Below are 25,038 nucleotides of genomic sequence, written 5' to 3' on the forward strand. Positions count from 1 at the left end.
AAATTTGTATTGTTTTCCTCCCCCCCCGGACTATTTAGCTCATAAAACGCCCTCCCTGCCTTTGTGCAGCCCCGTGCACACAGGAGCTGTGGGGTCCTGCCGGCTGCTCCGTGCTTGTTCAGCGCCCACCTCGGTCCGGGCACTGCAGCAACACGGACGTGGAGTGAACAGCTGGGAACCCAACCTCGCTAAAACCACAGCCGAACACGAGGGGCAGTGACCATTTGTGCCTTCAGGACAGGACCTCCACGTGCTTGTCGTGAGCTTTAGGGACAGGGACAGTCTGGCCTTACAGGAGCAGAGCCCAGCCCAACGCACCCCGCGCTGCTTTGCCGTGAGGTGTGGGTGACAGCAACGCAGCTCTTGTGCCAGCTGGCCTGAAAAACTTGAGCTATCCCCGGAGCCTCGCTGCTGCCTGCCCGCCTTGTGCAGGGGAAGAGCCGTGAAGAGAGAGGGACAGGAATTGGGCACCGAGCTCCAGCTGTAAGTGAGTGAGTGAGGCTCCATCACAGCTACTAACATGAACAACATCAGCTCACATCTGCCAGGAAATGATTTGGTATGGAGCTGCTAACCTGATGAAGGCAACTTAAAATCCCTTTTCTGCTCTGAGGAAGCACAATTCTTAAAGTCCCTGGCAGCTTACAGCAGGGCTGGGAGGAGGCAGAGCAGCCACGCCGTGGGACATCCCTGCGGGGACACAGGCACTGCTGCCACGCGATGTGAGAGGAGCCAGCAGGTCCTTATTAAACCGGTGAGATCCGTGTTTCCAGTACAGCATGCAGAGGAAACGGTGCTGTTATCCCTGCAGAAATGCAGAGGGAGAGCTACGCACCTCAGAAATAAAACCCAAGCACTAACAGTGCCCTCCAGACTGCCAGGAACAGCACAGGAGGGACAACGCTGCGAGGAGCTCACAGCTCGCTGAGCCACCCTCGGGCAGCTGAAAGCCACAGACAGTCAAAACAGAATGAGAAGCAACCCCCAGCACACACCAACCTGCTCATTTCACCAGCCCAAGGTGTCTGGGAGCAACTTTCGCCCCCTGCAGATTAAGAACAACAGGGCTGAAAGGCAGCCTCATTAAAACCACTGCTTAGTGTCACTGGAGGGCAGGACAGAGACCCCAGGAGCACACCGCTTGTCCTGGTCCTCAGCACTAAGGGCATGTTTGGACATCGCTGCAAGCAAGCAGGAGCTGGGCTGCATCGGGCTCAGTGCGGAAGAGAAAGCAATTTCAACATCTACATAAAAACCCCAAATGTGCTTCAAAGAAATGTAACTTTCATTATCAGCTTTGCTGCTATCTGTACTGCTGCACCTCAACCTGTTCCATGAGAGCTTGGGGATTTCTTTTTATTTCTTTTTTTTTTAAATCAGCCCAGGACCTCCCCTTAGTGCCCTCCTTGGGTGCTGTGTAAGGAGCATCCCGTTGCTGCTCCCCACCTCGCCACATACCATGCACAAGGGGGGCACCAACAGCCAAAACACAGCGGTTCCCATGTACAGGTCCTTGTCTGCATCCTTCCCAAAGCTGAAATCGATGCAGAACTGCTGAAAGCAGAGCTGGCGAAAGCAGAGAGCTTCGCTGAAGTCGCTTCGACACACTGCTGAAACCGTCCCTGTCGTTGCTGTTGTCTGGAAATGATTTTGCCCTTAAAAGCAGAGGCCAGCAGCTCGCTGTGCCGACTTCCCTAGGCCCCAGGCTGCCCTGCACTGGCTGTGCTGACAGACCCAGTTCAGGGAAATCAATACTGCTCCATAATGAAAACGAAGCCGTGTAAGATATTACCGAGCCCTCAGGCCAGAGGCTGATTCTGGAGCACTCTGATAAATCTGGTTTTATTAGAGCCATCCTTCACTTCTGTGGAAAGGTAACGGTATTGCAGGCCTATCTGCATCTGGAGAGCTATCCCATGGATTTGTAGGGCATCTCCTAGGCAAAGACCCCAAAGTGCACCAGAAATACCTCTCTGCTGAGCCTCACAGAGCAGGCACGACAGGGGAGGGCGCATGTGCTATGCTTCCACCATGACTTGTGTTAGCGAGGCTGCCCACAACCCAAAGCTGGACTTGGTCAAACCCTAAAGGCCAAGGGGGAGCTCAAAGGTTACAGAAATCACCCCTAAAAGTCAAGCCTGGAAAGCAGAAGCAGTAAAAAAGCAGCTGGGGCTTCCTGAGAAGGTGCCTGTGACCTGTGGCTGGTCCCAGGATGGATTCCCTGCAAGCCTCTCCAGCTGCACCTGCATCACTCAAAGCCTCCCAACAGCTCCAGCCAGCCTGCACCCACTTCTCCCTTATTTATATCAGCCCCACAAACACAGTATCTCACCTCGGTCCTGTACCACAAGGAGGAATTCCTTCAAGAGGCTGCTGCAGCTGCCTGGCTGTGCTCTGCCATCAGAGGGCTCCAAGCCTGCAAGCACTCCGGGTGCTGAACCTCTGGGAGGGAATCTGTAGTTCGGGCTACACAACATGCCCTCGTAGGGCACACTTTTGGCACTTGCTGAACGTCATCTCCATGAAAAGCCAGCGGGTGATGTGGGAACGGTGGTAAAGGCAAGCACAGGCTCTGAACTGGGTGGGCAGCCCTGCAGCACCACTGCTGCTCACTCCTCTTGGTGGGACACGCCAGCTTTTTCTGCAGCATGCAAGAAATTCTCCTTGTTTCCAGATACCACAGGCAATTCAGAGATGGAACAGGCTGCCCTTTTCATTCCGAAGCAAATACCTGGGACCTGCCTGCCTATAAACAGCCAGAGAAGACCAGGGGGAAGCAGAGACAGCAGTGCTGGGAGAAGAGAAATAAGAGATTGTCCCCTGGCCCTTTTCAAAAAGGTGCCTTTCACTGCATTTCCTTCTGCAAACCTCAGGGCTCCAGCACATTAATACTAAGTTGCTAAAAGCCCATTTTAAAATTATATATATAAAACTTTGCAATGCACTGACACATCCTGCAATTTGCTGAGGCTGATGCTGAATTATACTTGATTAGAAACAGAATCCTGTTCCCATCCAAGGGCAAAAGCAACCCATATGGTGCTACTGCAGAATCTGCTTAGTATTACGCTCACATCACTCCTGTAGCAAAGAAATGATTTAACACCCTCCCAAGGAAGCTGCTGCAGGATCCAGAGTCTAAACCAGAGGCTGCTCTTCGAGGCGAGCCTCCCGGCTTGTCTGCAGAGCTCCGCACAGAGCCAGGGGAATGGATGCAGTTGGGTGTTTCCTTCCCCCACTCCGCTCATTTCAGGGGTCCTGTTTGTGGGCTCAGGTGGGGATCCTGGGCCTGATTTTCCCTATTCACCACTTTGCCACTGGCCTCTTGCTGCACCCATCAAACCTCTGTCACTTCAATGTGTTGCTGACCAAGGCCTTTAAAGTAGAGCCTGATGGATGAGTCCCACTGCCCTGCTGGTTTGAGGGAGGGATCCTCAGCCCTCCCAGCTGGGACAGCGTGTTATGGAGTCACTCGGGCTGCCTTTACACCTCTCCTCTAACCACATCAGCACGTTTGTATCTAGACAGAGCTGCCCTGTCCGTGACAAAACACAAACCTGTCCCCCTCCTGGTGGTGTCACTCACAACACCCAGCTCCCCGCAGCTCAGAAGCTGCCCCTCGACACGCTGGGTGTGAAGGGGGCACCAACCTGTGCAGGCACCACACAGGGACGGGGAGGGAGCAGGTCCCCAGCTCACCCAGGAAGGAGGCACAGCTGGGTTAAGGAGCTCGCTGGGAGGTCACAGGAGAGCACAGCAGGCTGGGAACCCACCTGATCTCCATCATGGGTTGGTGATGGAACAAATCTCTGCTGGGCCTTGCCAACACAAGGCCTGAGGAGCTCACCCCTGCCAAGAGCCAAACAGCCCAAACCCACCTACAGCACTGCCGCCGGATAGCCCCCACCTCTGGCTCACGTTGCAGTCGATATCCTTCAGAAGCCAGAAGCCTGTGTTTACTTGGCTGTTGATTTATTTGCTTAACTTTCCTTTTAAGATAATGGAAATTAGACTCACAGATTGATGACTGAGTAGATTAAGTCTTATCTCAGGACAGGTGGCTTTGATCAGCATGTCAGGCGTCTCGTTATTGCTCCAGGCTTAGCACACCAGGACCAGAGCTTCCCAGGCATTTGTATGGGTGTGCAGCAGAGAACTGATCCTGGAAAGGTAACTTCCCGATGCCTCTAGCTGTGTATGCAACCCTCCCTTGAACCCATACAAGCATTCCTCTGCACACAGGACCAGAACTGCTACCCTTAGCATCCCTAGGCACAGTGGCAGCAGGGAAATTGTGCTTTTTCTACAGAACGTGGGAGAAAATATTTTTTTCTTCCCCTTAGCCACGCTGACAGCAATTGCTTCAGCATCTCATGAGCCAGACGGAGTAATTAGCTTGCAGCTAAATAGCAGAAGGGATGGCCTCTGTGCTTCATCTTGACTATGCGAGTCAGCAGGGTTTTCCCCTGGGTCAAGCTTGCGTGCTTGCTCTGCGCTAAGTGGCTGCTCCTGGTTACTGTCAGGGCTGGGCTCAGACCTTCCGTTTGCTTATTCTTATGCCTTACTAAACAAAAGGCTCTTACTAAATAAAACTACTCCTGTCCCAGTCCTGAACCCAAACTAGGATACCCCTGGCACACCCCTCATCACTTCTCCCCCGTACCTCAGCGTCCACCTCCCACCGCTGGAGAAGAGTTTCAGGTGTCTGCTCCTCCTGTTGAACCAACTGCCTGCTCACAACAAAAAAAAACATTTCTTGCCAGCAGACAGCAGCCTAACAATGGCAGAAAACCCTCCCATTACACGTTTCACCTGTACTTCCACTGGTCAGCTGCCAGAGCACAGCGGCGTCACGCCAAACACGCCGGCACTTCAGCAAACTCACCGTGGGGTTCTTAAATATCAGCCCAGAAGGAAACTTCACTGCCTTCAAGAAGTCCAGCCTGTATTTGGCTATCACCACAGCCAAGGTATCAGGAGCAAAGCAGTAAGCAGAGCACAGCAGGAGACCTGTCCTTCTCTGGAGAAACTGCAGGCTTTAATGGGGGGAGGGAGACAGTAAATCCTACAGTTAGCATTTTCAGCCACATTTACTGTAGAAAACAACTCTGAAATTCCGTAGTGCTGTCATTAATAAGGCCTGGGGGGCTCAGAATCGCTAGCTTTTCCTAATGGATGCTCAAGGGCTGGCAGGACACTTGGCTTTGCAACATTGGTTAAAGAGATGAAGACTCTGCAGCCTCCAAAAGACACCCCTGACGCAAGATGTGATGGAGGTTTATAAAACCAGGGGGGGCATGGGCAGGGCGAGATTCTTTCTGTTCACTCCTGGTACCGGCTGAAACCTGCAGGAGCAGACTCAGCCCCAGGAAGGGGCTGCTTCCCGCAGCGTGTAAGCAGGTAGCAGATGCTGGAGATTTACACAAGCTTAAAAAGGGACCGAACACATTAGTGGAAAAAAAAAAACAAACATCACAGGCTGTTAGATAAAAAAAACAATCTCTGGCTGAGGAAATGCCCGAGCCACGGGTGCTGGGAGCCCAGCTGTGGCTGAGCACGGGTCTGGGTGCAAGGCACCTCGGCTGACCCCATACAGCTGCCCGGCCCTGCAGAGCTCCCCGCTCACCATCCAGCCTTTGGGATCAACTCCTGCTGTGGCTGTGACTCCTCCAGGGACTCCTCCCCTCCCAGCACATCCATTCCTGCTGAGCGTCATTAGGAATGCGAAATTTGCCTTTCCAGGAGGGAGACTGAAGCTTAAAGAACCCCAGACAAGCACTGCGAGAGGCAAGTTACAAGAGGGAAGGGAGGCAACTGCACGGAGCCCCAATTCAGAGCCACTTAGGCACCCGCTGTACTTAACGACACGGATAATCCAGCAAAACTTTTCTACCCAAAACACTTAAGTACGTTGTTTAATTACCACTCCAGGGGCACTTACAGCACACTGCCTCCACGCTTCACGAGGGTGCCTTCAGCACCATTGGTACTGGGGAAGTCTTGCAAGCAGGAGGAGGAGCACTTTCCTTTTTGGCCCCATCACTAGGATGTGAATTAAAGCGTGCACGTGCCTAAATGACTCCTGAAGCAGTCTGCACAGAGCACAGGTTTAGGACATGCACAAAACCACAGCAGGCGAACTGGCAACGTTACCACACTTCAGCTAAAATATTTTCCCAGCAGCTAAGGGACCGGAGGAAGGGACACTGACCTGGGCACACCTCCCCTCCTCTCACACCTTGATGGTTCAATGAGGCTGAGACCGTGTTTATAAGCAGAGTGCACTTCCTAGCATGAAACTTACTACAAATAGAAGCTCAGCTGACAAAGCAAGGTGGCCCTGTGCCATCCCAGGCTGAGGGGCTTTCCCAAGAAGCCTGGCTCTGCTTGGGGCATCCCTCCCTGCCTCTCAGGAGCCTACAACCCACAGACTTCCCACCTGCTCTCATCACACTGACCAGTCTCCTCCAGATGCTTCTCCCCAGGGCTGCTGAACCAACAGACAAGCGTCGTGAGCAGCCTGCTCCCTGCAGACAGGCAGTGACTATGCACCACCCCCTGCACTTGTGAAGTCCAGCGCACATTTCCCACCTGCCTGGCCTCTGCAGCCACCTCCCTGCACCGCACACGGCCTGGATTAATGCAGGCTCCGACAGGAAGCCACTTTGCAGCTGCTAATTTAATAAAAACCCAGCCAGCAAGGCTGCATTTGCTGCTGTGACGCCTGCGAGCTTCTAGCAGCTGCATGGTTATCGACTCCCCCAAATTACCTAACAATTATGTATGCTTACATTAAAATTACCTTGCAATCTCTAGATTGCCTGGCAACACTTCTCCTTCAGCGTGCACAAACGGTGCACTTTCCCCCTGTAATTACACAGTAATTGCCGTGCATTTACCCACCAGTTCTGAGACAACACCATTTTTAACTTTCATTTGCTAATAAAGTAAGTGCTTACTCAATAGCCCCAAACGAAGCATCCCATTGTTCCCGTTGCTGTGAGTGCTTGGGCATCCTATAATTTATTGCCCAGATCCATCCTCCCTGCCTAAGGAAACACAAACTTTTTTTTTGGCTTGTCTTCTAAACTAAACTTTCTTCTGGTGCCTACTGCAGCGCCAGCAGCATCCAGCACAGCACAGCCTGGATCTCCCTGCCGAGGCACACAGGTTCTGCTATAGCGTGAATACTGATGAGAATCAAAAAGCTGTAGTCCTTGCCCTTCAAACTCTACTGCAAAGCAGTCCTGAGCTCCCCATTCCCATTCATATATGCATTTCCACTGACTTCCAGGGGTGACCTGACTGTTTATGGCAGCTTTCAGCAGATGGAAGCTTCTGGCCTGTCACAGGAGAGCAGTGACTGCATTCCCAGCCACCTCGCGGTGAGGTCAGACAAGCCAGGTGAGGTGGTGCTGCATCTCGGTGTGGGGATGGAGCAGCGCACTGCAAACTGCCCTCCTCTGCTTTGGCAAGGTCCGTCATGCTCGTCTTGCTCCCTGCAGGTGTTTGAAACCTGCTGAAAACTTGAATGAAAGCCTTGGGAAAGCGAGGGGCTGGCTCTGACTCTGGGGAGCTGCTGAGCTTGCAGGGGCCACCTGAGATTTGGCAGAACGAAAGCAGACATGGCCCAAGGCACGACAGCAGCACGAACTGTTCCTTTCATGTTCGACGCAGCCGCATGCTGGCTCTTTGAAAGCACATTTGAAATAATTCCCTCTCGTTTGTGAGAGAAACAAGCATTTACGGAGGTTGAGCCAGCTGAAGAACCTCTCACCTCGAAGCACACCAGGATGCAGCACAGCTCTCCGGCTCACAGGCGGCTGGCCTTTCACGCTTCACATGCTGCTCAGTGACTGGGGATGACACCTGCTTGATTAAACGGCCTCGGCCCGCCCTGCTGGCTGCCCTGACTTCAGATTTGCCTCCAGAATCATGCAAGTAAGCCAGATATTTTAAAAGTCGCCACGCCTGAGAGATGCCAAGCTGACCTAGGTCAGCCTCAGGGAGCTGGGCACAGCACAATTACCCCACAATTAACCCTAGGGTGAGCGCAGCCATAACCTGTGCATGGTGTAGAGAAGCTGCTGGAGGAGAGCTGAGGATGCAGCCCCCTAAAGCAGGGGCCCACCCACCCCAACACCCACCCCAACACCCACCCCAACACCCAGTCTCCTGCCAGGGTCAGTAGCCGGGGGAAGAGCTTTATGAAGACAGATGCAACACGTACAGTACCCGCGTTGCCAGTGGCAAACCGCCTGCCTTCTCCCATGGAACAGCCCTCGATTCTCCTTTCTCCTACAGAGCTGTCTCATCTCGTCTGAGCCTGTTCCGTTCTGGCACTTGCCGTCTCATCTAGCAATAAATGTCAGGGTTTAATTACCTGCTGTATGAAAGTAATTCCTTCTGTTTTCAACTTGCTGCCTAATTATTTTGTTTGCTACCCCTCGGTTCTTTCGTCAGAGAAGATTCATTCCGTGTTCACCTCTTCCCTGACACAGAGGGTTTTATAAGCCTCTCCCGTACGTATCCTGTGATAATTTTTAAAACTGAAGTTCTTTAATCTCACCCCTCTGTATGGGATCATCCCGATCACCCCTTCTGTGCTATTCTTAGCTCTAGAGAGCGGTTTCTGAGACAGGCTGAGCACAACTGCACACAGCATTCACGGTATTCCCTGCTCGTGTCTAAGAGCTCTTACACATCCAAACAACTGCATAATGATATTTTCTGTTTTCTTCTTTATTTCATTCCCAATAATTCCCCAAATCCTGCTAGCTCTGTTGACTGTCACTAAGTAATGGGCTGGCATTTTGAAGAGAACTCTCCCAAATGAAGACCGAGTGAGAACAGCTCATTTGGAGCCCGTCACGATGTACATATTTTTAGTGCTGTTTCTCCCCCTCAGACATTACCCTGCATTCAGCAGCATGGATTTGTATCTGCCATTTTACCGTACCAGCACTCAGTACCACGGCATCCTCCCGCCAGTCAGCTCTAACAATGACTATCCTCAAGGAGGTATCGCCACCAGCCTCCCATATTGCACTCCATCCTATTTCTGGTCGTTAGGAACATATTGAACAGCCCAGGCCACGTTACGGATTCCAGTTGAACTGCACTAGTGACCTCTCTCCACTGTGTACCTACTTGCCTGATCATCTGACTAGTTATTAATCCAGAAGAGGTCAGCCAGCCAAGACGACTTAGTTTCTCCTGATTGGATCTGTTAGCAGAAGCTCATAAAGCTGCTTGGTTGTTCACGTGTGTTGTAGTGACAGGATCACCTTATCTATGTTTTTGCTGACTCCTCTGGAAAGCTAACAGATTTGTGAGGCAAGAGTTCCCTCTGAAAAAGTTCTATTGGCTCTTCCTCCTCCCACTCAGCCATCCAACCATGGCCAATTCTTTAGTCCATCAATGTTCAGAGAAACCAGTCAATGGTGAGATCACCAAACACTGTGGAAAGCCAGGAGCTACAACAAAGACAGGAGAATCAAAAAATGCCAAGTGCTGTTCACCAGCACCACAACGTGCCCAGCGGGTACACGAGCTGTGGCTGCAGCCCAGACAACTCGTGGTTACATCTCTCACACGAGGCTGTGCTACACGGGGACCTTCTTCTGGAAGAGAAGGTTTAGGCGAGTGTGGGTGACCAGTGGAGGATCAGAGCTGTACCTTCTGGCCTGCACACAATGCCGGTACTGAGGCTCGGAAGGAGTGAGAATGTGCAGTGCAATGTTTAGAAGCAGCAAGGGAGTAACGCCAGCAGTCAGACCACAAAGCACCACGCTCTGTGACCCTCAACCCCATGGGTGCTACGGACGTGTCCTGCACCCATAACTGCCCAGCTCTGCTGCACGTGTTACTCTCAGAGGCCTATTAATAGAAAAGAAAGCACCCGGGCAACTTAATGGGCATCCTCCCACTGCAGGCACAGGTCATAAGAGAAGGCCAGACATGAAACCCTAATGATTTTCCAACCCTAATGATTCTATGAAACCTGCAGCACAAGGTTTGCAGCTCAGCAGTGAGCAAAAGGCACCACCCAGCAGCCTCGCAGCCCTTGCTGCAGAGCGTGAGGGGTTACACGGACACAGCAGCTCTGTCAGGGTGCACGAGGGAAGCACCAGCCAACTCTCACTGCTGCTGCTGGGACTGCTGCCCCTGCCAAGCTGGAGACAGCGATTTGTCCCGGCTGAAGCTCCTGACTCAGTCCACGTCACTACAAACGCCTCTTTCCTAGCTTTGCCATTGCTTTCAAAGTCTATCTCCAAAAAGAGATAAGAAAAAAGCAAGCCACTGTTTTCCCAAAGTCCTTTCCAAGGAGTGCGTGATCCTGGCATCGGCGTTACAGCCTGACAAACCCGAGCTGAGCACAGCCACCAGCTGGCACCTGCAGTCAGGGGGGACCTCGCTGGCTCGTTTGCCAGCCCCCTGCTGCTGAGGGGTTTCTCCCTGGCCCACCAGGAGGCTGACCCACGCGCTCTGTGGAGGGCCATCAGTGGTGGAGGTACTCACAGTACTCGATGCCCAGGACGATGTCTCGGAAGTAGAGCCGGGCCTGGTCCTCGCTGAAGGGCTGCTCGCTGGGCACCTCCATCACAGGCCTGTTGGGAGGAGGGAGGGCAGTAAGTCCTTTGCAAAATGGCAGCAACACTCACTGCTGGGGTTTTAGGCTCATTCTGCATCATTTCGGCCCCAGCAGTGAGGGGTGGGCTCCCAGCAGGTCCAGGACCAAGGTCCAGGAGCGGTCCCTCTGCTTCAGACCCTCAGGGAGCTCCGAGGGCTCCTGGGACTCAGAGAGGCCGTGGGGTTTTGCCCCGCACTGCCCTGTGAGGTGTGAGCCACAAGGTCCTCACTAACACCAGGATTAACTGCAGGTCAGCAGCTTCTCCCCTTCCCTTTGGGTGTCCCCGCATCAGCATCTTGTGCTCCTCAGCATCTTGTTCAGCATCTCGTGCCCCCCAGCAGACGAGCAGCAGGAGCTCAGGGCTTCGCTGCGCCGTGGGGTTAATTCTGCTCAGCAGCTTGACCCCGAACCTTGCATTTGGACACACACCCACTGAGCAGGCTAGGTTTAAATGAGTGCTCCTCAGACACCGTCCCTGCACGTCAAACCCTGGCCAAGAAGAACCCATCACCAAAACCCGGCTCTGGGGCTCTTCCCCTCAGCGAGCAGCAGCAGAACCTGCAGGCAGCGTTCCCCTCTGCCCCCCTGCTGCCTTTGGCAGACGACCATCTCCCATTCACTTTTCTCTAACCACTGCCTTCCCTCCCTCCTCCTGCACATTTTTCTGCTGATGATGTGAGTGAGGACTGGCAGAGCTGCTAATGGGGTCTAATTGCCTTCTGCTAGGGGCGGGCAGGCTGTGCATGGCCAGGCAGCACGTTCCCTGGCCCCGGCTGATTACAGGAGGTTTTTTCTCCCCCTCTCCTCCTGGAGAGTCAGCAGCCCGGTCACCAGGGAGACTGGGAGCCTCTCACCAGCAACCTGCCGGAGCTGGCGGCGTGCAGGAGGCTCGTTCACGGGGCTAGAGAGAGAAGCAAGCCCTTGGGGGATCTCCCCCACCCTACGCTCAGCTCTCCCAACCTTGCTGTGAGCGCAGAGCTGCAGACCCAGCCCAGGTGCAGCAAGAGGTGGTGAGGGGACTCCCGCTGCCTTATCCCTGCTCCTGCTGGGGAAATGTGCCACCAAAACAGCCTCCTGTGATATATTAATGCTGGGGGCAAAGTGAGGCAGGGGGCAAGTGAACGCTGATGGAACTTCTGAGCCCTACATCAGAGGAAGCTACAACGGGGCTGCTACCCCAGTGCTGCATGCCCTAAAAAAGCTTTTCTCCCAGGCATCTAATAGGGGTGTGGCACCACCTTTGTGTTCTGGAGCAAAGCCTGACAGCAGGGCATTTCCTCCCAGCCCATTACATCCCACAGCATCCCCCCCGGCTGGAAGGGTGCGAAGGCAACTGCAGCTGGAGCTCTGCTCTCACCTGCCTGCAGCCAGCGCTGTGCCCCACTGTGCACATGGAAATCCCCATTTCACCCAGGAAGCTAACAGTCAACACCAGAAATTTCAACAAAAGCGTTCCCAGGAGGACTACTTACCCTTTCCTTAGGAGGTCAAACACTGCAAGGAAGGAAATCAAACCATGAATGAATCGCAGAAGAGAGAACCAGGCTTATTCATATTTTAGCACCTATAAAACACATCCCTTCCCCTACCTGCTAAATCAATTTATCTCCCTCACCTTTCTTTCTTCCCACATGACAAGGACACCAGGGGATGCAAAATGAAAATATTCATCTCTTCAAAGACAAATCTCCCCACCTCCTGCCAGGGAGGCAGCGGGTGCTAATTTACCAACCACACTTCTGCTGTTCCCGGTGTCAGCCCTGGCTGGTTTGAGCCCTGCCTCGTTCAGTACCTCCGGGGAGGGTGTTTGGTGTGAGATTTCTGCTAAATTGCTGATACCAAAGGAGATGCTGTGAGAACACATTGCTCCATTTCAGCTGTGTCACTCAGCAGCACAGCTACACCACTATCAGAGAGGTAAATGCTCCCTGGCAGGGGCAATTGCAGAGGGTTTATTGGCATCAGTTGAGGCTTGTAGGGCATGTGGGTTTGTGTGTCTGAGCAGGGGTTAAATGGGGACTTGCCCCAGCCCTGGGTTTTTTTCTGGTCCTGTGGCAGCAGTTACTGGGGTTTTACCAAGTACTGCTTGGTAGCAATGCTAGGATATGAAGCAACTTGCAGAAAACCAAGGAAGATGTTTGAAGTCTCCTAGACCCAGGCTGGGCCCCTTGGCTCCCTCGGAAGGGAAACGTTCCTCTGCAGCCCCTGCCCCGCTCAACTCCCAAAAAGCTGGGGTACAAAACCACAGGGAGCATGACAGCAGCGGTGAGGGGAACACTGCCTTGGGAGCCAGCTGCAGGCTAGCTGAGGAAGTTCTGCCTCCTTCTACAAACTAAAGCAGACATTTAGTGTCACCCAGCTCCTGCCCTGCAGAAGCCAAAAGCACCCAGCACTACGCTAGGGCTATGGGGCTCCACACTAGGCCCACGGGGCTCTGACAGCAGCAAGGCTGGCCCTTCAGAGGCAAACGGCTTCACTTGCTAGGCAGAGATGCCTTGCAGAAGCAGCTTAAAAAGCATCCCATAATTATTTCACGAGAAGCAGCCTTTAAGCCTGTCTCATCAGGGAACACTACCAGTGAGCAGAGATTTAACAAGGGCAGACGTCTCCATCTCAGCAGCTCTGCACCCTAGATCTTCCCAGGCCTGTCCCTGGGGGTTTTGCCCAAATTGGGGCACCCCCAAGGTTTTAGGGAGAGGAAGACAGGATGGAGGGCACTTTCCCACCCCTGGCATAAATGCAGAGTCAGCTGCGACCTTCCATCGGGACACCAAGGTAAGGATTAGGCTAAGAAGGTCTCAAGGCTCATCAGGAGGTGAGCGTGTCTGCAGGGGGCACAGGGAACATCCTGAGACAGCTTTCTTCAGTCACCACCAATATCCACAGCGTTCGGAGAGATGGACCTCAGACTGAGAGAACAAGAAGCTCTCCTGCACCTTTCCCTTCTCTCCTGGCTCTGGCATACACAGAGGGGAGGGCAGAGCTGCGGTCACACCTTTGTAGTGCCATTATGTTAAGGGGACGCGTGCAGCTCTGTAGCCCTGCCAGTTCAGCTGCCCTTACAGGTGTTTAACTGTTCAGAAGAAATACCTCTGCTCAAGTTGGTACAAGTTTCCTCCTGGTACTGACCCCGAGTCCCAGCACGAGTTACTTGCACCACTAGGTCTAAAGCCCGGACGGTTCTGTTAGCGTGTAAGGACTCACGTACCCATGTACAAGTTGTCCTCTGCAGGATCATCGAGGACCTGCAATTGATAACAGAGAGATAAGGGGAGAGGGGAGTAAGAAAACAGCACGGAAAGAGTTGTTTTTAATCAAACAACATCTTACTGCTCCCTGTGTGCTGTGCTGAGCTGCAGAGCATTAAGAAAGACTTGTGCTGATATTTAGAGATTCCTGAGAGGGGGGCAGGGTGTTGGAGGACACGAATTTTCCTGTCACCAGGAAAAAAGGGTTTCTGCCTATATTTGTAGAAACTGCTTATCCTGGTCTGAGTTCAGCCATTATCAAAACCAGAAACGAAGCGTGGCATGTGTGCACCTTCCCAGGCCTGCTCAGAGCTTGCTGCTGTTTCCACCAGCACACCCAGCTGCCTTCACTCAGCACAGCACCAAAGTGTGTCAGTTTGTCATACACGACTCTGTGATCTTACTCAAAATCACCAACCTAGCTGTTGAACGCCTGTTTTAAAACAATTTTGGCTGCAGTAGGAGCAGTTGGAGAAGTGTCCTCCTGCCACAAGACAAACCAGATCTGTTTCAGTGCGGCGTAGGCTGCAGCAGTAGCTCACCTCTATCAGCTTAACGATGTTGACGTGGTCCAGTTTCTTTAATATGGCTATTTCCTGATAGACTCTGTCCAGCGGTGCCATCGGCTTTGGCTGCTCTCCAGTGGATGCTTTAGACCCTCTAGGAGGAGGCCGACCTGCAGATGTGAGAACAGAGTCAGGAAGTCACTTGGCATGCAGGAGAGAGCAGCTGCTGCCCCCCTGCAGGATTCCCCAGCTGCGGGGGAAGATCTCATCACCCTATTACCACCCCAAAGCATTGCAGTCCCCACCCTGAAGAGGGATTGCCAAGCCACACTGAGACCAGCTCCTGCTGGCTGCCCAGCCTGCTCTGTCTGCCACCGGGGCTGGGTGCTAAGGGGGCAGAAGAGCCCCTGGGAGGAGGGGGCCTGCCCTGCCCTGCCCTGCCCAGCTCCCAGCACTTTGTCAGGCTTCAGAGGTAGCGAATGGGATGAGCCAGCACTTCAAAGACTCCAAAAATCAAAGCCAGGAACCTAATTACTGAGTGCTTTGAATTTATCCATGCCTGGCTTTTCACTACTGCACTTTAAGCAGCCCCCAGCTCCCCGGGGAGCTTTCGTCCCGCAGCCCCGGCAGGCAGCGCTGTGAGGCAGGGGTGTGCCTGGCTGGGGACAGCAGGCCTCCAAGGGTGAGATACCCACGTGGAAATCCGTACTGCTTCAGGAGCTTCTTCTTGGAGAGGACTTTCATAGCCTGGAGGAAGAGGAAAAAGCAGTGTTAAAACCAGCTGAGAGCCCCAACACTCGGTGCTGTGAGGCCGGGGCTGGCTCGGCTCGGCTCAGGGCAGGAGGCTCCTGGTTAGAGACGGCCACCACGGGCACACCCTGCCACAGGCCTTCCGAAATGGAGCAAACAGCAGCGCCTTTATCTTTTTCCCATGGAAAAAATAACTGGGTTTGATTTATTTTAAATTGGACAGAAGAAAATGAGCCCGATTTCCGCACTCCAGGCCACAGCTTAAGGGAAGAGGTGGGCTCCTCTAGCAGAGCTTTACAGACCTTGCTTTTTGGATGGTGTGATGGCCGTGCTGCAGGTTGGAGCAGCTTCCAGGCTACTCCACCTGATGTTTTGCTTTGCCAGAAGGTCTACGAAGCCAAAGAGCTGGAGGATCACAGCCACGCCACTACCATCCCTTCAACCTACACCACACGCCCGGGGTAGGTGAGGACACAGCCCCCAGCCCAGCTCTGAGTGGGGCCTCGTGCTTTCTCACAGACCTTTTTTTGCCCCGTAAGGCCTTTCTCACTGTCCCAGAGCCATGCAGGGGACGTGCAGTGTGCCCCACCGCTGTGCCCCCAGCTCCCTGAGCACTAACAACCTTTCCGAGGGCTGCTCCCAAAGCCCTGCGGTGCCCAGGAGAGCAGCACGTCAGGGGACGGCTCCATCCCCTCGCAGGGGTGATTACTCCCGTTAATTAAGCATCCAAACCTCTCGTTCCCAGCAGGGTGAGCCCGGTGAGATACAATTAGCTAAGGACTCCCATGGGACACGGTCAAATGCCAAGGACTTGTGCACGAATGCCACGGGGGCAGGCTGCGTGCGCTGCCCCTATTTAATGCACGCAGCAGGGGCAGGTCAGCGAGATGTTTTGGGGAGCTCCCTGGAGCTGCTCTTGCTGCCCTGGCCACCTGGGTCTTGTCTGCCCTCTGGCAACAGAGTTCAGAGAAACAAGAACCCCAAGACGCAGTTTGCTGCAGGAAGCTCCCGGCTGCACCACTCTGTGGGGAATCCAGCCCCAGGAGCTGAACTAACGCCCGGCTACGGCTGCATCAGCCCTGGGGCAGGCTCTGGGAAGGGGGGAAGGAAGCATAAGGGACAGAGAGGAGCTCTAATGACGACACAAACTGCTTTTGTGGCCAGAAACAGAGGGCACAAGAGCTCTGGACGTGCTCACACCACCTCCAAAGCCTGGGTAGCTGCCACCACGCGAGCAGGGCTGGCTCAGAGGAGGAACTGCCCCCTGCACTCCCAGACAGAAACAAACCTGGTCGTGCTGCAGGCCAGAGGCACTGAACTGTCAGAGGAGCAGAGATGAGCGCACACGGCAGAGGAGCTTCACTAATTACAGCAGGAGCTGGTGGGATGAGGCTTCCCTGCTAATTGTGGCTGCATGAACAGGCACAGGGCTGCTCCGCAAACCGCCCCTCTGGGCTCCCAGCCTCAAAGTGCCAGCGACATTTCCACTGGCAGGCAGAGCTAATTACTCAGCTGATGCCTTCCTGATAAAGAATCAGCTCAGAGCCAGGCCAAGGGATGTTCCCTTCGCACTGGTAAGCATTGCTTCGGCTTCCTCAGGAAAACAGGGAGCCTCGGAGACTTCCCTACACGTGCCCTGTGCCCACTCTCCTTCTGAGTGCCACATGGACACAGCCCGTGGCATCGCCCTCTGAGAGGCAGCAGGAACCCCGTGCCCTTCTCTACGTGCCTTTCTTAGCTCAGGCTCCTGCTCTCCCTCCTAGCACCCCGCAGCTTGAAGCTCACAAGAGAGATGCTGTGTGGGTAAAGAAAAGCCTAAACCAGACAGGCTCAGCCGCCCAAAATCTGGCTCCCCCTTTAACCCTGGGCGATCCAGCTCCTTGCTACTGGAGGGCACGGGCTGTGAGAGTGAGCCAGAAATGATTTCCCTGGTCCTGAGCGCACTGCAGCAGAGCTGGCAGGTATGTGACGGGGTGAGGAAGGCAGGAGCTGTGCCTTCCCGTCCTCCCCGTCCCAGCTCTCTGGGAACTGGCAGGGTTCAAGGCTTGCTGCTGGCCACTCTTCCTCGGCAGTAGCACTTCGTTCAGCTCTCTGGGCTCATCAGCCTGGGAGGAACTTGTCCCCAGCATTGCCACTTGGTAGGAAAGAGCCTTCGATGCAAAGGTTGGGAGGTGGAGGCAGGCAGAGCACACCACATAAATCTTGTTTCTTAGGAAACCGGATTAAAAGAGGAAAAAAATGGAAACTCCCTGACAACCTCCCATGCTATTGCTTTTGTCCAGAACCAGCGTAACAAATGTCCATCATAACCACTCTGCTCTGCAAGCTGATTTAGAGATTGGAAAGAGGAAGGAGCCATGACCTGAGGCATGGTAGAATCAAATTCCATCAGCACAATGACTCCGAACTCCCTCTCCGCCTGGACACGTTTGCCTTTGCTTTTTATTTGCTGCTCTTTCGCAGAGCTTGGCTTTTTTTTTTTTTTGGCCTTTTTTCCCCTACTCACTGTCAAAGCATCTCCTGCAAACTGTGACACCGAAACCTTTCCAGCTGTGACGAGCTCCTTGGCAGAGCCTTGCAGGTGCTGCTGTGACTCCTTCACACTCCCCAGCAGCCAGAATCCAGCGCCGTGGCGGGGGCTCTGCTCCGGGAGCCAGCTCTACCGCCCAGGGGGCTCCTCCTCGAAGGGGGCAGCGGTCACATACCCAGTGCTGGCTGCTCCATTTCCCCAGGCTGTGTTCCCTGCATCCGCTGGTGTAAATCAGCAGCTTCGCAGCAGCTCCTGGAAGCACTTTCTCATGGTTAACGGAAGGTCAGACAGCCCACAGGATAAATGCAGCCCATCTACGTTTTTCCCAGATGTGGCAATCGGAGTTTTTCCTAGTTCTAGGCCAGACCCAAAACACATTAAAGCAAGAGAAATCTTTCCACTCACTTCGTCAGGAGCTAAATTCAATCCATGGTACCTCCAAGTTCTGCAGTTAAGCAAAGAACTAGCAAAGGGCCCTGTGCCCCAGCACGGATCGGGTTGTCACGCTCTGAATTACACCCCAGAATCATTTATTCAGCTTTAAAGTTTGGCTCCTTTTTATCTCAGCACGCTTGCTTGGAAAATAAAGCAGGCAGCAGCGTCCTGGCCTTGTGCCACGTGAATCAACCAGTGGGGCTGCTGACCAAATGCCAGCCGAGGCCGGATCTCCTCTCGTTAGCTGTTACTGCCTTCCAGCACTGCCCCAGCTGAAAGATGGGCACACACACGGAATTCAGGCGTCAGCATCACAGCCTGTCCCCTGCAGGGCAGCCGTCTGCCCTCTCCCCTCCCTTCTGCTTACGTGCACAGCAACGAAATGCAGGTGGCTGCAGGTCCCTGCTGCAGGCTGCCCCAGTCCCTGCCTCGACCCCACAAGAAGAGGGTTGGGGTGGATCACAGGGCACATTCCTGCGGTGCTGGGCAGCAAACCGGGCAGTGAGGTTGACACAGAAGCATCCTGACACGGGAGGCACTGCGGCTGCAGTAGCCTTGGAGTGTGTGTCGAGATTAGAAGAAGAAATGGAGATTAAGCAGGGATTAACTAACACACATCAGGCTAGTCTGGACGCAGGCTTTCACTTTTGGCTTTGATTTGAGCAGCTCCATCTACATCCCCGGCATTAACCAGCATCCAAACCACAGGGAGAGGCAGAGCCCACGCTCCCCTCCTGCAGTGGGAGGGCTGCCCTGCCCCTCTCAGCAGCACTGCGACTCCCACCATAAAACTCAGTGCCAAAACACACAGGTCACGATTTTCCAAGAAAAAAAGGTGATCACAGCAATAAAGGGGACGTGATGAGCTGCTCCGTGCTGCTGACCCTGGGCAGGCCGAGGGCGCAGACAGAAGCAGGGCAAAGCCGTGTCACTCCAGGCACCAGAGGGAGCAGTGGGAGGGCAGCAGAGGAAGGGAGCTGGTGGAAACAGCAGTGCTCCAGGGCGCTGGGTGAGTCAGCCTGGAAGGCACCGGGGATGGAAAGAATCACGGAGCCTTCCTTTGCTGGGCCAGCTTCAGGGCACCCCTTCCAGATTTTTGTCTCATCTCTTCCATCCCTCATTTCACGGTGTTCCTCCTGCAGTGTCACGCCTGATGCTAGCACAGAAGGGCTACAGACAGGCACACAACTGCCCCCCAGGAGCAGTGGGGAGGCATCCTGCAAGGGGGTAAGACCCCGCAGAGCCAGGCACTGCTCGGCATCATTCTGCTGAACCCTCCGGTGTCCTCAGGAGACAGGCGAGCTCGCTGCAGGCTGAGCCTCCGACACACAGCAGGTGCTGCACCCCACTGCCCACACACGCCTCTGCTTCCAGGTGACCTGCTTCACAGCCAGAAATGTCAGCACAGCTCAGCAGCACGCTTCTGCAGCCTGCCTCCGAGGTCCCTGCGTGTTGCATAACGCAGCCCACCCCGTTTTCCTCTCCCCGTGTGTGCATGCAGGCAGGTGCGCAGCCAGCAGCACGTTGCTCCATGCCCCACGGGGAGGTTTGGTGCCTTGGGTGCTGCCCAGATGAGAAATGCATCTGCTAAAAGCAGCGCAAGGGGGATGTGGCCCTCAGGGGTGCAGCAGGGAATGAGGAGCAGTGGCAGCAGCAGTGAGCAAAGCAGAGAGACACTTACGTAGTACTTGTCATCGTTCTCGTTGTAGGCCAGCTTTACGACACCGTAGGAACCCTAGAAACAAAAACACGTGGCACCGTCAGCTCAGCACCTTGCCTCCTTGCTGCTCGAGGCTGGCACAGCACCACCTGGCATGTCACAGCAGCCCTGGTGGCACCACGGGCACTTGCTGAGGATCAATAATGCCCGGAGGAGGAGGGGTGCGATAGCTCATTGCCTCCTGCCCGTCTCAAGTCAAAAACAGGGAGGGAGGGAGGAGATCGAATCATTTCAGCTGACGATTTCTGGTGCAAGGTTGGAAACTTTGCCTGGACAGCTTTCCGGCACAAGTCCATTTTCAGCAGGAGACTGTGGCAAGGTCTCACCCCGACAGCTGCCCGTAGGATAAAGCAGTGGGACGACCACCACAGCCCTCACAACACCGCTCCTGACTTCACGGAGCGCTGGGACGAAGGTCCAGGCCCCACGGGAGGTGGACAAGCTGCCCAGCTGATCCAGGCCAGCAGGTCCAGCAGGGCCCTGCTAACCTCAGGGTGCAGGGAAGGGGGCAGGAGCACGCCTGCTGCTGGGGGAACACCTCGCACTCCTTCAGTCAGGCTGAAGGAGTCTGGGGTCTTCAGGGGTCTGAGCTGCTCACCAGCCCAAACCTCCAAATAACTTTGGAGGAATCTCATCTGAGCCCTTCTGCGTCTTTGAAGCAAGGACTACAACTAAACCAGCAGCTTGTTCACAGAATTAAAAACTTAAACCAGTCCTGGCGGGGACCAAACACCTGCCCTGATTTTTTTTTTATTTTTCCCCCTTGTTGGGCTGTATTTATGCCTCACAAGCACTTAGTGTCACATTCGGTAAGCAAATCCCTTGGAAGAAAGCCAACTTAACCACCTCCAGAGGGAAGGAAAACAAATGCAGGTTCAGAGGAAGTGGTTCCACTTCGACCTTGAACAAAACCTGCTGGAACCAACAAGGCAAACAGACAAACATAAAAGCCCCAAAGAAATCAAACACGGGTTTCCGAAGGCCTGACCAGTAAGATCCCTGGGGCTGGTGCAGACTTTCCACCCGTACCTATGTGTGCATGCAGGTCCCTGCGAGAAGCAGGCTCCAGGAACGTACCTTGCCGATTTCACTCTGCAGCTTGTACTGGTTTAACTGCACGCAGTCCTGCGGATCAAAAGGAGAAGAAAATTAGGGTATCGGTAAAAGAAAATGACAGAGTTGGATTCGGTACCAAGCAGAGGCAGCGTGCTGAACAATGGAAGACTGAGGCTCACTCCAACTGTTCCCTGTTCTGCTACCAGCACGGCTGAGGACAGAGCTGCCACGGCTGAGCTCCAGCTCCTGGGAGCAGCACCTCCGGCAGCACCTCAGCCCCAAGGGCACCAGCGGTGCGCCAAGCTCAGTCCCACGAACCCTGGCCCTTTACAGTCCCCAACCACATCCGACAGCAGCTTTTGTACCACGGGGACAGACACACAGCACAGCCTGGCTGCACACGGAGGGCCCAGGTGAATCGGGGGCTGCTCTTTGAGGGAAAAACGCAGTCACAGTCCTCTGCAACACAACTCAAGAACAACAGATTGCCCTCAGCTGACAGTACTGAAATAAAAGCACCCCAAAGCAGGCCTGGTCTCGGTTTGCAAGCCACAGAGCTCCACAGCTCCAGGAGCTGACGGGTGGTGGGTGCAGGCTGATGGCCTTGGCGGGGTTGTAATTAATGCGCTGCTAAAAATTGATGCACGTGCTAAATCCACGGCTCCCTTTAGCACTGCACCACCTAAAGGAAGATGCTTTTTTGTCCACCGAGGTAGCGAGAGCTCTGCAGCTTCATTGTGCTTGGGGCTGACCCCTCTGTCCTCATTAAGTACAAGAAGGAAATCAGGCTTTGTGCTGGTGCTGGGTGACCCCCTGCAGCTCCCTGCTGCACGACGCTGCGGCAGCTGAGACATGAAGGAGTTAAAAAGCACCACCAGCGGGGAGATCAGCCATGGGCTAATCCCTACGCTGAAGCCAAGGTGCCAACCAGCTCCTGGCACTGGAGGCCACAGAGCTCAGCCCACCGGGTGCTGAGGAGTCAGTCCAGGCCAGGAGCTTGCTCTGTGTCTGCTCGGCTCCATCTATTTCCTTCAAGCATCTCCTCCTGCTACCTGCTTGTCGGCAGCCGGGGTGTGCCTTGGCACCGTTTAGCTGAGCCCACGGGGCTATATTCTGTGGATACAACCAAAGCCCTGACACACGCGTTGGTAATAAAGGCTCAATTTCCCCTGCCTTCCCTGGCTCTGAAGGTCAGGCTGCCCTTTCAGCAGCTCGTAGCGGAAGGAGGAGATGTTGAGGAACAGAATTATTTATGGCACCGCCACGTTGCTGTGGGTTTGTCGGCCTCACAGAAAAACAAGAAAAGAAACCATGTGAAATCCATCGCGCCCCGGCAGAGCTCCTCCCAAAATTCAGGTGAGATCCCGTTCTGCTGGAGCCCAAGCACCTGTATTTCCACAAGCCTGCCCCACAAAGGGCACACAGCAGCACGGAGCCCACAGCCAGGGCACTGGGCACTGAGGAGCGGGGCCCAGGGGGTGCAGAGGCTTCGCCCCTCATCCCCCGGAGCACCACCAAGCCCCGTCCCTCAGGAGAGGGGAGAACAGATGCTGCAGGCTCACCCTTCTGCAAACGTTCAGCCAAGATGTGGGGACGCTGCAGAGGTTTTTGCCTTGGTCCTGAGTTACCCCAGCACTCAGCGAGGGGACAGCCCTAAGTGCCACGGAGGGAAGGGAGGGGAAGTTTCCGAGCGGTGTGCGGGGTGTGTGCTGCTTTGGGCCACGCTGCCCCAGTGTGTTTAGAAACCACAGCTCTCTGGGACTGCCAAGCATTAAAGCAGGCTGGCAACCCACTCCTAGCCCCCACGCCTGGCACCTTGTGCACAGACAGGTTGCTCGGACCTTTTGTAAGCCTCAAGATACCCCTGGAGCCTACAGCAGCAGCAGCGGGACAGCAGCAGGGGTGCCAGGCACCCCCAGCACACATCAGAAGGGGCAGGTGGCACAGCCCTGTGCCCTCCACCACCACCACCCCGCTCTGTTGCGGGTGCAGCAGGCAGCAATTGGGGCATTTCCCTCCCACGAAGCACAAAGCACTTCCAGAGCAAGCCATCATCGCAGTGAAGGAGAATGAAGAACCGGGGAAATGATGACTTTCTAAGCTTGCAAGCAGCGCCTTGTCGGGAATACAGGCAGTGATTTAAATCTTCATCTTGTTTCCAGCGAAGGAAGTTTTTTTTCCACCGCCCTGACAGGGAGAAAGAGCCAGCAGTGAGTAATGGAGCCACAGCAGTGCATTAACTCCACCGCTAGCAAAGCTTATAAAATCTTTCCAAAGGCAAAACCCAATCCATCAGAACTTGAAGCAGCAAGAGGGGAGACCAGCAGAAGACAAGGCGCAAAGCACAACGCCAACGCCACCGAGACGTGAGAAGCAGGAAAGACCCGGTGAATTTTAGGGGCCTGCCCTCCCCAGAGGGACGCAGCACCCCAGGTAGGGACACGCAGGGGACAGCTGCCCCAGGCAGCAGATTCACCTCCCGGCCTGGGGCTGTGCTTGGTGCTGGGATGATTTTCACCCTCTAAGCAGCAGCAGTTTCTGGTGACGGCTCCCAGCCTGTTTGCCCCATGCTCAGCCTCATCCAAGGGCAGGCTGCTGGCAGGACACGGCCCTGCAGCACGGCCCCCGAGCTCTGCAGCAGTCCCCAGCCAGACCCACAGCTTCTGCCAGGCTCTGGGCACTTGGAGCTCCACTCAGCAAAACCCAAACCACATTACAGCTGCTTTTTACCTTTTTTTTATTTTATGTCCTTCTCGCAGGAAGCCCATAGCTGACAGCTCTGGTGACTCCTGCCATGTGTCACTGCGGACTGGCAGTGTTGTTACTGGTGTCTGGGCTCCTGCAGGGAGCAGGACAGTTGTATGATGCCTTCATCAGACATCAACTCCTACCTCTGGGCCAAGTGTCCCTAGAGAGAACATCGTATGGCCCAAGCATGTCCAAGGTATTGCTCAGGAGAAGGAGGGGAGGTCAAAGCTACAGAGAAGACAAAAATCAATCACAAAGTCACAAAGCAAGGTAAAGGCCAGAGTTTGGGCCTAATCCATGAATCCGCTGTTGCCAGAGCTGTGACAAACCCCAAGAAACAGAACTGAGCCTTCGCTGCCCACTGAGGGGGGAGGGAGTGGGAAGGAAGAGGCAGGGCTAATGCCCAAAGGACGGCATCTTCAGAAAGGGTTAGGCTGGCCACACATACAGATACCGGGAAAAAAGTCTGTCCTTAAAGGAAGCCAAATTCAAGTAGCTGAGTTCCATCGAGACACGCTTCAGAGAGAAACACGGGAAGGAAAACTGGGAACTACGAGCCGCTAATGATGACAATGCGGCTTTAAAATCATCCCGGCTGGAGGAGGAAGCGAAAGCAGTCCTAAAACCAGCCGAGGTGAAAACACAAGGCAGACGGGGGCACTGGGGGCAGCAACCAAGACAAATCAGAAAGCTGCTAAGGGACAGAGCAGGATGCACGGGGAGCCTGGTGCCCATGGAGGTGGGAAAGGCAGGTTTGAAACGTGCCCCAAAAGAAACACAGGGGCTGTGCAGGCAGCACGATGCCAAAGCTCAGCACCAGGCTGGGCTCAGCCTCCTGGCAGCTGAGCTTCCCCAGCCCCTGTGAGCCCAGCGGGACAGAGGCGGCCCCGCCGCAGCTCTGCCTTCGGGCTTTCTCCTCCTCTCCACCCTACACCCTTAAGACCGAGCTTCAGGTAAATTGGAAATGTAACTTTTAAATAAAGGTTAATTAGTCCTAGGAAAAGCAATTAGCAGCATCCGGGGGGGATTCTCCTTTGAAGGAAGGTTCCCCAAGTGCCTTCATCTTTTTGAGAGAACCACAGCTTGAGCCCCACAGCCAGACCTCTACGAGAAACGGGGCCGGGGACTTGTGGGGCTGCACAGGGAGGCCAGCAGTGCCGAAACCCTGGCCCTACGGCTGTCCCAGCCCCTCGGGGGGTTATCTAGGTGCCCAGCAAGGAAATCACAACCTGGTGGAGAAAACCTGGCTGCTCCCGGGACTTGAGGGAAGGCCTGGGTGAGTCAGCCAAGCAGGCAGCAGGCCCACAAAAAAAAAAGTGGAAAGGCAAGGGAAGGAAGGACGGGGCAGTGATTTATGTTCTGTGCCTCTGGGGCGAGCTGTGGACTTGGAGTGTAGGAAAATTCCCTTTTTG

At 54.5% G+C, this 25,038-nt stretch overlaps 1 protein-coding gene across 11 annotated transcripts in view; it reads right to left on the reverse strand.

Annotated features, from left to right (window-relative positions):
- CAMKK1 (calcium/calmodulin dependent protein kinase kinase 1) overlaps window positions 1-25,038 on the reverse strand; it is an 85,947-nt gene that overhangs the window by 22,623 nt on the left and 38,286 nt on the right. For all 11 annotated transcript variants that reach the window (XM_072025952.1, XM_072025954.1, XM_072025953.1 and 8 more), the window contains 7 exons: window positions 20,900-20,947; window positions 19,784-19,837; window positions 15,083-15,134; window positions 14,424-14,557; window positions 13,842-13,878; window positions 12,106-12,127; window positions 10,522-10,610 (listed from right to left, as the gene is read on the reverse strand). In XM_072025952.1, the coding sequence (XP_071882053.1) occupies window positions 10,522-10,610; window positions 12,106-12,127; window positions 13,842-13,878; window positions 14,424-14,557; window positions 15,083-15,134; window positions 19,784-19,837; window positions 20,900-20,947 (436 nt within the window). The remainder of the gene's footprint in view (window positions 1-10,521; window positions 10,611-12,105; window positions 12,128-13,841; window positions 13,879-14,423; window positions 14,558-15,082; window positions 15,135-19,783; window positions 19,838-20,899; window positions 20,948-25,038) is intronic.

This window comes from Anas platyrhynchos, chromosome 20 (assembly GCF_047663525.1).
Source record: "Anas platyrhynchos isolate ZD024472 breed Pekin duck chromosome 20, IASCAAS_PekinDuck_T2T, whole genome shotgun sequence".
Lineage (NCBI taxonomy): Eukaryota > Metazoa > Chordata > Aves > Anseriformes > Anatidae > Anas > Anas platyrhynchos.